Source organism: Pogona vitticeps, chromosome 5, assembly GCF_051106095.1.
Source record: "Pogona vitticeps strain Pit_001003342236 chromosome 5, PviZW2.1, whole genome shotgun sequence".
In the NCBI taxonomy this organism is placed as follows: domain Eukaryota; kingdom Metazoa; phylum Chordata; class Lepidosauria; order Squamata; family Agamidae; genus Pogona; species Pogona vitticeps.
The window spans coordinates 80,381,552-80,397,469 of record NC_135787.1 but is presented as its reverse complement, the minus strand read 5'-3'; the positions used below and the strand labels follow the sequence as shown (position 1 = coordinate 80,397,469).

The 15,918-nt window shown below is 52.5% G+C and overlaps 1 protein-coding gene and 2 long non-coding RNA genes across 15 annotated transcripts in view; 1 reads left to right on the top strand and 2 right to left on the bottom strand.

Moving 5' to 3' along the window:
• Window positions 1–6,340, bottom strand: part of LOC140707492 (uncharacterized) — a 33,918-nt gene extending 27,578 nt beyond the window's left edge. The window contains exon 1 of the long non-coding RNA XR_012087594.2: window positions 5,143–6,340. This is a non-coding gene — a long non-coding RNA (uncharacterized LOC140707492). The remainder of the gene's footprint in view (window positions 1–5,142) is intronic.
• A 1,112-nt stretch (window positions 6,341–7,452) lies between these two features.
• LOC140707490 (uncharacterized) lies at window positions 7,453–9,014 on the bottom strand. Its single transcript, XR_013545531.1, has 2 exons — window positions 8,927–9,014; window positions 7,453–7,668 (listed from the first exon to the last, which is right to left on the bottom strand). It is a non-coding gene; the product is annotated as an uncharacterized LOC140707490 (long non-coding RNA).
• The window catches only part of PCDH7 (protocadherin 7), a 481,200-nt gene continuing 474,215 nt past the window's right edge, over window positions 8,934–15,918 (top strand). For 12 of the 13 annotated variants that reach the window (XR_013545530.1, XR_013545529.1, XM_073001119.2 and 9 more), the window contains exon 1: window positions 9,412–13,497. Coding sequence is in view for 11 of the 13 variants with exons in the window: in XM_073001119.2 (XP_072857220.2) it covers window positions 10,297–13,497 (3,201 nt within the window). In the remaining 2 variants the exon portion in view is untranslated. Of the gene's footprint in view, window positions 9,049–9,411; window positions 13,498–15,918 lie in introns of those variants that run through there. The other variant, XM_078394028.1, reaches the window with a different exon arrangement.

Sequence of the window (15,918 nt, the reverse complement as noted above, 5' to 3'; positions counted from 1 at the left end):
CACAGGTGCTTTACAGAGTTTCACAGGCAAAAGAACTGATCAGGTCATGCCCTAAAGGAGCTTACAACTAAACTGGACAGCAGGGAATGCAACACAGAGGGATTAATGTAGGCAAAATGAAGTTACACATCTTGACTACAGTTGGTTGAGGATTATGGGATTATGCCAAAATCCTCACAGCAAAGGTAGACTGTGAGAAGCATCTAAAGGGATAGAGAGAGAGAGAGAGAGAGAGTTTGAGAAAGACTAGGAATGTGATAGTATCCTTAGAAGTGCTTTCCAAGCATGGAAAGCAGCAAGATAGTATTACGTGGTAGATTACTGAGGCCTCTGGATGGCCATTAATTTGTTTGTGCTGAGTTTCTTAGAAAGCACTTCATCATGCCAGAAATCAAAGGACTTTCAAAAATTTAGGAAATTTTCATAAGCAATCTGCAATATAACACAAGGATGTTTTTGTCAAAAAACAACAGGTTTGTTGGGTTTTTTTAAATCGTACATTTCCAAACTTCAGCATGTTTTTATACTAATATTGACTACCCTATTGTTGTTGCTGCTGCTGTCATTATTATTAGCAGTAGTAGTTATGCCCATTGTTGTAACTCCATTGGCATAAACTTCAATAGTAAATTTTTGTAACTTAAGTTGGCATGGGCACTTGCACATCAATCATGTGTCTCAGTGTATGACAGCAAATGTCAACACTACCTTTTCAACTTGCTTCAATTTGCTGCTAGAATTTACATCAAAGGAGTTACTCTGGCATAAGTATGGAATAGGATAATTATAATTATAATTGTTGATGCTGCTGCCATTTTTATAATCCTCAAATAATTACAACTATACATTTTATAATTTAAAATATTATAAAGTAATAACAAATTGATAATGTTATTTATATAGGATTATCAATACATATGGCAGTCTATTAGGAAACAATTAAAAATATCTACATCCTGAGGATCTTACAGGTTAAAACTCGATGCAGGTTATGCAATAAAGGAGGAATGGGTGAAAGAAATGTGAAATATGTTCCGTTTGATCACAGAAATGCAAGTGTTGAATTGACTGGAGGTGTAGTGTAGGTTAAGCAACAAGCTAAGCAAAAAATGTGGGTTTCAGTAGAGATTAAAAAAGAGAGAAGTGAGATCAAATAGATTCTTTAGGAGACATTTTCAGGCTTGCTGTTTCATTGTTTATCATTACTATTGTTATTAAATGTTAACTAATAAAGTGCCTTAACTTGTGAAACATTGTACAAAAACATAGCTCTTTGATCCTGCCCTAGATTTTTCAGAGAATAATTCATGTATACTATATGAGATCAGATAGACTGGAAGCTATCTGACTAAAAAATAAACTTGCAAGTTCTGTCTATGAACTAAACTACTTAGTGGCTTTATGGTCTTTGTGATATATTAACCAATTTTCATATAGTGGCTGTTATTGGAAGCATTCTTTATTAAAGCATTTCAACAGTGTTGCTGCTTTCAGGTTTTCAATCCTTTCTCTGAACTACACAACACGGGCCATCTCTCTCTCCTTTTTCCTCCAATTGAGTATACATATTTTCTATAGTTCCTTTTTACAAAAGCAATTGTATTGTTTTACAACTGTTAGCAGGTTTTTTATACTTTGATCTTCAAAAGTTACTGTAACTAAAATCAATACACATGTTCATGAACAAATAAAACAAATTATAAACATCAATTATTGTTAGAGAAACACTGAAACACCATCATTGTGTTTTTTCATGAGTTTTATCAGTGTTTCATTAAAAGATGTTTACACTCACTGATATTTTTAACATAATTAAACTTTTTATATATTAATTTATTTTATGCACTATGATAAATTTATCCAAATCCACATGGAACCAAAATATTATCTGTAAAATTCTGCATTAAAAGCTCTCATGAAGATTCAAAAAGAATGTGTACTGTAATCCTAACAGTCATACTACACAGAGTTTATCCCAGTGTGTTCAAAAGAGCATACTTCTAGGCAAGGATGAAAAAGAAATAATCTTAAACACTTTCATCTCTCTCTCTCTCTCTCTCTCTCTCTCTCTCTCTCTCTCTCTCTCTTTTTTTTTTTTTTTTTTGCAAAATACCTGGGAATTTTTCATTACTTGAATTTGTGGATGGAAATACAGCATTCTTTTGTCTCTTTCAGGCTGAAATTCAATTGCAAGGCATAACTAGAGTAGGCCCATTGCATCAGTAAGGATTTCTATAACTTCTATAACTTCCACTGATTCACTGGGTTTGCTTTAGTTGCAACCTACTATTGGATTTTAGCCTTAATGAGACAAATTCACATGTTGCCCTAGAGATGTAAAACAGACTAGTTACAACTATCATTCCCTGTTGTCAAGCAGTTGCTTTTGCTCATTTATCAGTCTCTTTGTTCATTCTGAAGATTATCTCTATGGGAGGGAAAACTAGATTAATTTTTCTACCTGATTTTCAAACAGTGTTTTCCTATATTTTTATTTTAAACATTGGAAAATAAAGATATTCTGAAAGTGTAGACCATGATGCACAAAACGTACTTAATTCTTGTGCACTCCATTTAATATATAGCAACAAAGGACTTTAAAAACAGTGGCAATGTTTTTCATTTGATTAGCAGATGTTCATTTCTAAAATGAGTGGTGCCAAACTAGAGTCCTATCTTCCACATGCACCATGTTTTTTTAAAATTATTATGTTTCAAGGAGAGAATCTGCATAAGCTTAAAAGAATTCTCCTATTCAAAATATTATTTTTTAGGTTCGTAGCAGTTAGAAAAAAATGTTTTTGAGAATATCCAGGGCCTGCCCAAGACATTTTGCTGACTAAGAGAAGGTAAAAACTCTTGACACATGGTTGACTGGTAATTGGTACATATGGGACTCGAAACCAGCCAAATTATTTTGGCACATGGGACATAAAATCCAACAATCACTGTTTTCCCTTCTTGGCAATAAAAATGCAACATTAATCGAGTAAATAATGTAAAAGTTGATTTCACAAACTCAAAATCTAGAATCTTGAAATGGCCCACTTCCACTTTCTCATGGTAGCAACAGCCTTGGAAATGTCTTCCTTTCAGATTTTAAGATTTCACCTGGCAGAGTTTATACAAGACCACCATGATATCCAGCTGGCAAAACTCTGGTTTAGCACAACCAACTTTTTAGTGAGAGCAGAACTCAGCCGGCCGACATATTACGCCAGATACTTATTTTAGGATGTTCCTGCAATCCTCAACACTTTGGAAGTTCATTAGCAGTGTTAATAATGCAGCTGCCTCTTCATTTGGTTCCCTGTCTCCTTTTCATGCATATAAAAACCCTGGCCCCAATACTGCTCTCCATCTGCCTGAAAAAGTGGGTTCAAAAGAAGTGGATTCTGATCGACAAAGCCCTCACAATGAGAGAAACTGGCTAAGCCTTCTAAGTGCCAGAAGCCTTTTGCTGTGGTTCTTTCATACAGGCTGATGAGATCCTCTTGATTAGCATCCTAGGTCACAATGGGAGTAGGCCCGCTGAATCAGTAGGGATTTGCTCTGTGAGTTCCATTGATTCAAATAGATCTAGTTATGACATACTTCACTAAGCAACAGGATCTCAGCCACAGTCTTAGGAATGCTTTGCGACTCTTACCGCTGGACCTACCCCCCCCCCATACACACACACTGTAAGGCAAACCTGGTTCCAAGGAAATGTATGCTTGTCCCTGCACCCACTTCACTCCCCCAGGTCTTGCTAGATCCTTTCCATCTACCAACCCAAACCCTTCGGCGGGGATGAGGACTCCAGTCCCAGAGGGAGGTGATCCGTGTACAAGAGCGGGAAAAACGCAGCAGGCTGCTCTGAGCCGCTGGAAAAAAAAAGGTCATCAGCTTCTCGGCGCTGCTTCTTGGTGTCATTTCCTCCGTTTGTCCCTTGGTGGAGATGTCGAGTTAAGTTCCTTCTCGCCGCCAAAGTGCTGAGACTCTTGTTACCTCTTGTCCTCCGCTCCCCCCCCCCACCCGGACGATACACGAAGAGAAAGAGAGAGAGAAAAAGAATCATGTCTCCCCTGTATTTAACCCTTTCTCATCACGGATCCCTTTCACCGGCAAGAGTCTCTCTGAAAGTCTGTCTGCTCTACCTTAAGCTCTACCGTGAAGCTTTCCAGCCAACAGCGGCGGCGACAAAGGCTAACTCCTCCTCCTGTCGGAACCGAAGCAGGCGACCGCGCATTAACCCCCCCACCCCATCTTCAGAGATCGGGTTTTTTCCCCCCTCAAATTTGAGACTAGCGCGAGGGGAGAGGGGAGGAGAAGAAGAATGGCGAGTCCTCTGTCCCTTCGCAGAAGCGTCTTGCTCCACTTAGGGGAGGCAGAGGCTGAGAATTAAAACCGGCGAATAAATGGCTACATTGTTTCTGGATCAAGATCACAAGGCATTCGCTTGTCAAAAAAACCTCAGAGATTACTCGAAAGGGAATTATCAACCAACGACAGCCGCAAGGGAAACCCGTCCGGAAGGGGGGCCAAGGAGGGAATCCAACACTGATTTCAAATAAATACAAATGAAAAGGAAATAGATATGAATAACCACGTGGGTCTCGGGTATTAGAATCAGACGTGGTGTCTAGGAATCTCTGTGCTACGTATTCCAACTCTGGAGGTTTGGTCCCCCAGGGGTCCAATTGTGATAGCCCAGCATTTTTCATGCGCCTCTACATCCGTGGGTTTAAAAAGTTCCCGGCGGGGCAGGGGAAGCAGCGCGGCTCGGGAATCACAGCACCGATCAGAAAGAACGGTTCCCAGCCGCTGAGACGAGGGATCGCCGCTGGTGAGGCGCTCGGGAGTGAAGGCAAGCGATCCGGCGGACCCTGCGTGGGTCAGCGCCCCCTCCCTCCTCCTCGGCTCTCCTCCCCTCCACGCCTCCGCCTGTCGGCAAGACGTAGGCTGGGCACGTGCCGGCCCCCCTTCTTTAACAAAAAAAAATCCAGGGCAGCGTGCAGTGACCGATCTGCCATGCCACGCACATCTAGTCCATTTCCCGCGCCCGCCTCCCGCGGGTCTGCCTTGGGGAGGGGGTGGCGGGGGGGGGGGGAAGACAGAGGCGGGGGGGGAAGGCAGAGGCGCAAGGGGTAACCGCGTTACCTCGAGCTCTCCGGGAGACAAAGCAATCCAGTGTGAAGGACGCCCTGGCCCTCGGGGCAGGGGAGGCGTCGCGGAGCCGAGAGGGAGCAGAAGCACGTGAAGCGCCCTCCGAGGCAGCAAACGGGGGATGCCAAGAGCTGGGGGGGGGGGGGGAGAGATGAGAAGGGGCGTGGACCAGAAAAAGATTGTGGCTTTGGGGGGGGAGAGATTAATGCCTGGCGAAGGGAGGGATTATGGGAAGCGGGGGGGGGGGCGAAAATTGAAGCGGGAAAGGAGGAGGGCAGGATGGTTTCCTGGGGGGAAATGGGTATATGTATGGGGGGGGGGAAATTGTAAGGTGGATTGGTAGGAACGGGGAGGGGAAGGGGCGCCTCCGATCGCAAGCCGAAAAGCCGGACGGATCGCGTGCAGGGGGCCAAGGTTCAAGGAAGACACCAGCAGGAGGAAGGAGGCGGAGAAGCCTGCGGGGAAGACGAGGCAGAGCCCACCCACCCAGTTCATTGCAGCGGTCCGAGGCGAGGATCGTAGCGGGAGCCCCCCCCCCACCCGCTGTGCTCGGTGTCTGCCGTGCACATTCGGCCCCGACCGCGGCTTGAGCGAGAACACGAACGGGAAATCGGGCCGTGGGAGGGGGGGCAGAGCGGGAGGCGGAAGTGGGCGAGGAGCGACGCCCATCGCATCGCTGGCTGCGGGTGCCTCGCCTCGGCAGGCAGCGCGTCGGACTCGCTCCCGAATGAAAGCGAGCCTCCGGTTCCTCGGAGCTGTCAAAGTTTCCGAAGGGTTCTGATTGAACGAGGGTCGTCCCCAGACCTCATCCACCGAGAATGCCTTGGCCCTCCACGCGACCAGGATCTCGGTTTGGGTCTTTCCCACCCCCGCTTTAAAAGCGAACCCATGCAATAATACAGTGCAGCAGCTGTTCTGGCAGGGCCGCATCATCCTTACTCCTCGGGATCGCTGCTGGCACGCCTGGAGCTCCTAGTCGGGGCAAGAACCGTCTTGCCTGCCGAGTCGACTCAACGGAGAACTTGGGAGCGGCCGGGGGTGAGGTGGGGGAGACAGCGAGTCGGTTATACATTTTTTTCCCTTTCCTTTCCTTTTTAAAAAAAAAACACACAGTCAAGTTGCTTGGCAAATAAAACGGAGATTTGGTCTTAATCCCACTTAACCCGCCGAGGAGCGCCGGAGCTCCCGCCTCCCTCCCTCCCTCCCTCCTCCCCCCTTCCCCCTTCCCCACACCGGGACTGCGGCGAGGCACACTGAGCCTGCGCCAAGTCGCGTTTTCTGGCTGATGCTGCAGATATAAAAACCCAGGGTCTCGCCGGCGAGGTCCTGCGGAGGCGGGGCTCGAGAGGCTGGTCGGCCAACCAGGGAGGCGGGTGGGAGGGAAGCGAGAGAAGGAGCCCGCCGAGTGCCTGCAGCTGTTGCAGCCGCCTCAGTCGCGCCGAAAGGAGGGAGGCCTGGCGGCGCGGGAACAGTGCGGGGCCGCCTCGGCGGCAGGAGAGAGAAGCGCGCGGGCTGTAGCCGGCTCGGTGTCCCTTCTAAGGGCGCTGCGGGTCCTTCCTTTCGCGCCCGCCCCCACACAGCATTTTCCCGCCGGTTCCGTTTGAACCCCCGCTGTCGTGAACCCTTCACAGGGACGGTCGTTCTTGTCAGAACATGTAAAAAGGCATCTATATATCTTCATGGCTCCACGGCGGCTCAGCATTTCTCCGCAGGGGGACAGGAATTCCCAGGCCTTCTTCCTCTCCCTCTGCCCCCTTTCTGGCGTTGCCCCCCCCCCGCTCCTGCCCTGGCTCGCCCTCTTCCTCCGCCAGCTGCCTGGAGGTGTCTCTGCTCTCGCTCAGCCTCACCCGCTCAAACGCCTCCTGTGTGGAGAGGAGAACAGAGGAGGCCGGGTAACGCAATGAGGAAAGGCGGGGGCTGGAGCAGCCGGCGAGCCTCTTCCGTGCGCCCCCCCCTTCCCGCCCCAAAAGAAAGAGCCGAGGCAGGCAAATGCCACGGGCGATTAAACGCTCCAGAGTCTGGAGGAGAAAGTGGCGAACGAGGGTCGCGGGAATAGACCGGAGTGGAGGGAGTTGGCGTGAAAGTTGCTTTCCGACACTTGGGAGGCGACGCTGGGCTTTCTCGCAGCCACGGGAACAACTCGTCGGAAATAAATGAGATTTCTCCTTTATACGTGCAGATTTGACAATTCCTCTGGTTCCCTTGCCACCGGCATCCACGGCTTATTTTATTTTTACCCACCACAGCGTCTCCCTCTCTCCCCCCCCCTTCTCCCTAGGACCAAAGAGAAGACAGAGATCCATCTTTCCAGGTGACGCATTAAAAATGAGATTTTATTTTAAGGGTTGATATTCCAGCTGTGGGACTCGGGCAGACTGGAGATTCCAATCCACACCTCTTCGCCCCAAAGCATAAGTCTTCGGGCTCCCTCGTCGTCGTCGTCGTCCTCCTCCTCCTCCTCCCAGGAGTTTTGATCTTGTTCTAGTCACTGCAGCTCATCATCTGCCTGCCTGTTATTAGCTTCCAAAACCAGAAAGCGAAAAGTTAAAACAACAAAAAGCACACGCAAAACGGATACTCTCAGCTCCAGCGATCTCTCCGTTTCCACAACCACCCCCTGTTTCTTGACACCTTCCCCCCCCCCCCCGCATGCATCCCATTTTTCAGGGTATGTCGAGAAGGAACTATTCCGTTAATGAGAAAGGTCTATTTGTAAAGCCATCTCACTTAACGCAGAAGAGTGTTTGTCGGAATTTTATTTTATTTCATGGCCAGGGAGGGAGCGAGAGGCACTGAGCCGATCGCCGATTGGGATGAAGCCCAGCAAGATCCGCCGTCCGATGGCGGCGGCGGAAGTAATGAGAAGAGGTTTCCCGGGGGTAGACAAAGGCTGGTGACAGCTCGCCCGCTTGCCAGCAGCAGCAGCAGCAGCCACGGCAAAGGGTAAATGCTGGGCTTTGCTGGAGCGCAGCGCTCGGCGGCTCCCAACTCCTCCCCACTCGCTCTCGCTCTCTCACCCCCCACCCCCGCCTGCCCGCCTGCTTGCCGATCTCCCTCTCTCTCTCCCCCTCCGTGTATGTAGTACACAGGCGGCTCTGCAGCAGCGGCAGCATCGACCGTGAAGAGCCACCGACCGAGGCTTCCCGGCAGCTTCCCAAGCACTTTGGGCAAAACTTGATGCTCCGTTGCCTTTGCCTCCCGGTTCCTGTGGCCGTGCGCGAAACGTCGCCTTCGCTCGCTCTTCTCTGCCGGGCGCGCGCGTCTGTGTCAGAGGCAGAAGGAGCGGAGACCGAGCGCCCTGCGCCAACCAGCCGCACTTGAGCTAGGCGAGCCAGGAAAAAAAGGGGGGGCTTTATAAACCACCAGAATCGCAGAGCTCACCCGGCGTGGCGGTGCACTTCCGAGGAAAACTACTGACTCGGGTCGTCTTTCATTGGCAGCCAAGGCTCTGTCTTTAATTAAACAAACAATCCACAGAACCCTTTGGACATAGATGGTGTTGGTTCCCCCCCCCCTTTTATGCTTTTCAACCCACCCTGCTCTTTCTCTAAATTCCATCGATACGGATGTAATTCAGAATCGGTGGTGGTGATTCACGTGGAAAGAAGATCCAGTTACATCTTTCCCTCCCCTCCCCGCCCGGCTTTGGATATATTAACGAGGAGGGGGGACACGGACTCCAGCAAACCCGGCTTCGGGCTCACACACATTCACCCCACCGCTAACCTTTGAACTGGGGGGGCAGGGAAACGGGGGCTGAAGTTCAGAGCTGGTTCACCTGCATTGGGACGGCCACGAAGAAACGAACGAGCGAGCGAGCGAGACTGCAATCTCATTTGTGAATCGCTCTTCTCAGTGCTGCAGCCTCCGATCGCTCTAACACATGCAGTGTAAATGCAGGTAAGACACACACACACACATATACACACCAACTGCGGATGCAAAAGCAAACTTGGGATTGTTGTGCTGTGCGTCTGTGTGTGTGCGTGCGCAAGAAAAAGAGACGGTGAACGAGGTCGATGTGCCTTTCTCTCCATCCCTTGTTACATTCTGGACGAACATCTCCTGCAGCTTTTGTACCATGTTGCTTTGTGACTAATGACCTTGCGCAGAGTTCCCCCCCCACTCTTTTTTTTTTTAAGAAGAACCCTCTTCTCCGGAGAAGGAAATTGAACATTGGAGGCGATCGCTAAAGATGGATTTGGGCGCTATCCTGAACATGGAAGGGGATTTCTGGAGGACTGCTCTGTAAGGAGGAGGCAGGGAGGCACTCTTACCAAATATCTCCTCCTGTCGATCTCGCAGCGTTAGAGATTGTAGATTTTGTTTCTCTCCAGCGGGGCTATTTTTATTCACCCAACCCCTCCATCTAGTGCTAAGAGGATTTGGTGGCTGCCTTGTCTTCTTCCCTCTCTCTCTCTGCCTTTTCCCCCCCTCCAGCCGGACACCAGCACTCTCTGAATGAAGCAATTGACATTCCCCGCGACCCCTCCTCGGCGTGTGTATGCGGAGCGGAGGAGAGAAAAGAGCTAATTCCACAGCGGTAAAGGACTACGGGCAGGGGAGCGAGCCCGGAGAAGCAGAAGAGGGGGAGAGAGTGAGAGAGTGAATTGAACTGGACTGGAGTAGAAGAGAAGGCGACTTGGGCGGCGTGTGGGGGGAGGAGAGGAGGAGAGGGAGTGTTGCATCAACCCTCTCCCGGCTGCTGCTCTTGCTTTTCTTGCAAACCTTGCAAAGCGATTACAGTACCATCGGCGGGGGAAGGAGGAGGAGGAGGAGAAGGAGGAGGAGGAAGAGGCGGAACTCCCCCCCTCCTATCTGCCGAGATGAATCTTTAAAAAAGCAAAATACACTTGCCCCGTGAACTGTGAGTATAGAACCACGGCAAAAGGAAGGGAGGCAGAGGTGGGGAGAGCCGCCAGCCGAACCCCGATTTCTCCCCCCTCCCTCGGACTTACTGCGTCAGAGAGGTTGAGAACCAAAGTTTTTTGCAAGAGCCGAAGGATTTGATCGCCGAGCTTCAGCCAGACGCTCAGCGTTTTCTGTTGGCTTGCGGCGGCGGCGGCGGCGGCGGGGCGGGCGGCGTTTCCTGGCACGGGTGGGCAGAGGAAGCTGGTGGTGGGGCTTTTGATTGGGGTGCCGACGACGATGTGGAAGATGCGGACGCTCCTGGGCTTTGTGCACGGCTGCTACTGCTGCTGCTGCTTCTTGCTCCTGTTGCCGCCGCCGCTTTGGGTCAGCCTGGCGGCGGCGAAGCAAATGCTGCGCTACCGGCTGGCCGAGGAAGGACCGGCCGACATCCGCATCGGCAACGTGGCTTCGGATCTGGGCAAAGTGACGGGCTCCGGCGAGGTGACGTTCAGCCTGGAGTCCGGCTCCGACTACCTGAAGATCGACAACATGACGGGCGAGCTGAGCACCACCGAGCGGCGCATCGACCGCGAGAAGCTGCCGCAGTGCCAGATGATCTTCGACGAGAACGAGTGCTTCTTGGACTTCGAGGTGTCGATGATCGGACCCTCGCAGAGCTGGGTGGACCTCTTTGAGGGCCGGGTCATCATCCTAGACATCAACGACAACACCCCCACCTTCCCCTCCCCCGTCCTCACCCTCACCGTGGAGGAGAATCGCCCCGTGGGAACCCTCTACCTGCTCCCCACAGCCACCGACCGGGACTTCGGACGCAACGGCATCGAGCGCTACGAGCTGCTCCAGGAGCCCGGCAGCGAGGGCGGCAGGCGGGGCGGGGGAGGAAGCTCGTCTTCCGCCGCCTCCGACAGCGCCCTCTACCCCGGAGGCAGCAAGAGGAGGCAGGAGGCCGACAGCGCGGCCCGGAGCAGCGTCTTCGAGCTGCAAGTGGCCGATACCCCCGATGGGCAGAAACAGCCTCAGCTGATCGTCAAAGGGGCGCTGGATCGCGAGCAGCGCGACTCCTATGAGCTGAGCCTACGGGTCCGGGACGGGGGAGACCCGCCGCGCTCCTCGCAGGCCATCCTCCGCGTCCTGATCACCGACGTGAACGACAACAGCCCCCGCTTCGAGAAAAGCGTCTATGAGGCGGACCTGGCCGAGAACAGCAGCCCCGGCACCCTAATCCTGCAACTGAGGGCGGCCGACTCGGACGTCGGCGTGAACGGGCAGATCGAGTATGTCTTTGGGGCAGCCACGGAGTCGGTGAGGCGCTTGCTGCGCCTGGACGAATCCTCGGGCTGGCTCAGCGTCCTGCACCGCATCGATCGCGAGGAGGTGAACCAGCTCCGCTTCACCGTCATGGCCCGGGATCGCGGGCAGCCGCCCAAGACGGACAAGGCCACGGTGGTCCTCAACATCCGCGACGAGAACGACAACGTGCCCACGATCGACATCCGCAAGATCGGGCGCATCCCGTTGCGCGACGGCGTGGCCACTGTGGCTGAGGACGTGCTGGTGGACACTCCGATCGCCCTGGTGCAGGTCTCCGACCGGGACCAGGGGGAAAACGGGGTCGTGACTTGCACGGTGGTGGGGGACGTGCCCTTTCAACTCAAGCCGGCCAGCGAGGGCGAAGGCGAGCCCCAGAACAAGCGCAAGTACTTCCTCCACACCTCCGCGCCTCTCGACTACGAGGCCGTGCGCGACTACAACGTGGTGATCGTGGCCGTCGACTCGGGCAGCCCCAGCCTGTCCAGCAACAACTCCCTACTGGTGCGGGTGGCGGACACGAACGACAACCCGCCGGTCTTTGGCCAGGCTGTGCTCGAGGTCTCCTTCCCGGAGAACAACGCGCCGGGCGAGCGGGTGGCCACGGTGCTGGCCACGGACGCGGACAGCGGCAAGAACGCCGAGATCGCCTATTCCCTGGAGCCCTCGCCGCTCTCGGCCGACTCCCCTAGCGGACTCTTCACCATCGACCCGGACTCGGGAGACGTGCGGGTCCAGGCGGTGCTGGACCGCGAGCAGCGGGACACCTACGAGTTCCAGGTGACGGCCCGGGACAAAGGGGTGCCCTCCCTGCAGGGCTCCACCACGGTGGTGGTGCGGGTGGCCGACCGCAACGACAACGAGCCGCGCTTCATGCAGGACGTCTTCACCTTCTACGTCAAGGAGAACCTGCAGCCCAACAGCCCCGTGGGCATGGTGACCGTGATGGACGCCGACAAGGGGCGCAACGCCCAGCTCAGCCTGGCCATCCAGCCCAGCGAGTCGGCCGGGCCCGGCGGCGGCGGCTCGCCCAGCATCTTCTCCATCGAGAACGACACCGGCACCATCTACTCCACCGTCTCCTTCGACCGGGAGCTGCAGACCAGCTACACGTTCCGGGTGAAGGCGGTGGACGGCGGCGAGCCGGCGCGCTCGGCCACGGCCACCGTCTCGCTCTTCGTCATGGACGAGAACGACAACGCGCCGGTGGTGACGGCGCCGGGCAACAGCTCGTACACGGTCCTGCCGCCGTCCAGCGGGCTCCGCTCGGTGGTCACCACCGTGCAGGCCCGCGACGCCGACGCCGGGCAGAACGCGGAGCTGAGCTTCAGCCTGGTGGGCGGCAACCCCTTCAAGCTCTTCGAGATCGACCCGTCGAGCGGGGTGGTGTCGCTGGTGGGCAAGCTGGCGCCCAAGCACTACGGCCTCCACCGCCTGGTGGTGCAGGTCAACGACAGCGGGCAGCCGCCGCAGGCCACCACCGCCCTGCTCCACGTCTTCGTCAACGAGAGCCTGGCCAACGCCACCCTGGTGGAGAGCCAGGTGGCGCGCAGCCTGCACACCCCGCTGGCCCAGGACATCGCCGGCGACCCCAGCTACGAGCTCAGCAAGCAGCGCCTCAGCATCGTGGTGGGCGTGGTGGCCGGCATCATGACCGTCGTCCTACTCATCCTGGTGGTGGTCCTGGCCCGCTACTGCCGCTCCAAGGGCAAGCACGGCGGCTACGAGGCCGGCAAGAAGGACCACGAGGACTTCTTCACGCCCCAGCAGCACGAGAAGGCCAAGAAGCCCAAGAAGGACAAGAAGGGCAAGAAGGCCGGCAAGCAGCCCCTCTACAGCAGCATCGTCACCGTCGAGGCGTCCAAGCCCAACGGGCAGCGCTACGACGGCGTCAACGAGAAGCTCTCCGCCGACAGCCCCAGCATGAGCCGCTACCGCTCCGTCAACGGAGGGCCGGGCAGCCCGGACCTGGCCAGGCATTACAAATCGAGCTCGCCCTTGCCCACCGTCCAGCTCCACCCGCAGTCCCCCACCGCCGGGAAAAAACACCAGGCCGTGCAGGAACTGCCCCCGGCCAACACCTTTGTGGGCGCGGGGGACAACATCTCCATCGGGTCGGACCACTGCTCCGAGTACAGCTGTCAAGCCAGCAGCAAGTACAGCAAGCAGGTAAGCAGGGAGCGGGAGGGCAGGAGAGATGAATGGAGAGATGGACGCAGAGATGGATGGATGGAAGGGAGGGAGGCAAGGAGGGAAGGAAAATAAGGGAGGGGGGAGGAAGGAGCCCAGATGCCCCCTCCTCCCTCCAGCTTCCCTCCGGTGGCTCACAAACCTTCACACTTGGACCTCCCTTCAGGAGGACCAAGTTAAGTGTCCAATAAGTGAGCTTCAGTTAAAAATAAGCCTACCTGTGTGCCATACAATCAAAAGTGCAGAGAAGAATTTCTAGCCTCTGTATTCAAGTGCAAATGTAGAGGAATGTTGTTGTCTGTTCAGAACAAGCAAATGTGCTGAGAGGAAGTGGATAATTATAGTTAAAGATCTTTATTGTGCCCAGTTAGGAAGTGAGCAGCTCTCACCCCAGCCAGATTTGCTCACAAGCTCTCCTCTCCTTAATGCCATGTTCACACTTGCATGCAGCCAGCTTCTTAGAGCCTTTCTCACTCTATCTAGATAGTCGAATCTTGCTGAGGGACCAGTAGCATCAACTCAAATATTAGCATGCATGTATGGACCAAAACCAACTTTATTTTGGATTCACTCTGCAGTCCAATCATGAGTGAGCCAGGAGAGCTGGAGTATACTAACAAAACTATGGTTCTCATTTAAGTGATCTTCACAGACTCATACCTGTCATCTTACCATCTCTCTCTCTCTCTCTCTCCCTGGCTCTCATACAAGTCCACATAGGTGGTTACACCTGTTAAACATTTTATCCACTATCACACTCTGTAGCACAACACAGCTATCTGCCCCACAGCCAAAGTATAACCAGTAGGACCAGCTCTCCCACAGGCTCACTCATGACAGCCAGTATGGGATTTCGGTATACATTTCTCTTATACTGTACACAGTTTTCTTGTAATCACTGACAGCCAAGTCCATCAAACTATTTTCTCTCTGCCCCTACAACCACGCACCATCCCACCTCCTACTTCTAATCAGGCCTACCCTTGGCAGACATGCCCAAGACATCAACTTTCTGGTTCAGTAATTTAGAATAAGCCCTGATATAGATGTGGATAATGAACATGCATTAGAGGAACAAATGCTACCCCTTTTGATCACACTAGAAATGAAAGAAACAGTTTCCATCTAGTGTTTGTTTTCATACTGATAGACAACACACAGGGAAGCATGGAAGGCAAGGGGAAGAGCAAGAGATGTCCCCTGCCTTCCGCCTTCCTCTTTTCTTTCTCCTTGTCATGCGTACTGACATACTCAGATCAACAGAAAGCTGTAGCTGGAGACAGACACATGATTGTACCTATTCTCAGTCACATGTGCACAGGTGAGCGCACATGAGGGTAATGGAGCCACACCATGCAACCCACAAAGAAATACATTCAAGGACTACAAAGACACCAGCTTGACTGCATAGGCAGCCCAGTTCAGTTCATTGGGAGTAGCTGATAGTTGAATGGCACCATATTTGAAAATGCCACTCTGGCACCCTAATGCGAGAGAGGCAAAAGTGAAATGTAACTGGTGAAACTTCCAGATAGCCAAAGCAAGCTGGGCACTTACTTGTTCATTCATAGCCCTAACCTTCACTCCCCAGTATCTGTTACACACATCAGATGAAGGTGTATTTCCATTTGGAGCATTTAGCAACAAGCTAATGAGTCACAAAAGTACCTTCTGTCCCCATTTCCCTCTTTCATTATAATCAGATAGCCAGAGGGTTACAGGCTATAGTAAATTTTCTCTGCAAAGAGGGAATTGTACCAGAGTTCCAACTCCCACTGCCAAACCACTTCCATGAGAAAGAACAGCATACTGGGTTGCACTAAGTACTGGATAGACTGTTCTCTGTGTCTCACCACAGTCATTATCATACCATAAATGGATGGAGGAGGCAGGGTCAGCCGCCAACTGCTCCTCCATCCACAGAGCAGCCTGCAGGCATCACCAGCACAGCAAAGATGCAAGAATTCCCCTCACTTTGGAAACACATTCCTTGATAGAACCCAACACTAGCAATCTTGTTTTTCTTCCTCTACTGCTACTACTATGTTCCCTAATTCATCAGGGAATGTGGGCTTGGTTGGAAATCTTAAACAGATCCCCCATCCTTAAAGTTGTAGTCTGTGGTTACTATAGAGAGGAAACCATTCTAAGCCACTAGAGGTAGACACCCTGCCAAAAACAGTTCCCTTTAAATCTGTAGCACTCTGACACCTTTTCTATTATCTAGCCAGTGAGACAGACAACAGTTCACTCTTAGAGTATGTGTGATTTTCAGCCTAACAAAGGTCCAGGGAGTTTTAATTTAATGGGCCACTCAGCTTCCTAGTAGTAAAATCTCCAGTGAGACTGTTAAACTGACACAGAACATCAGTGTCAAATGTCCTGCTTCTAGTGGGACTA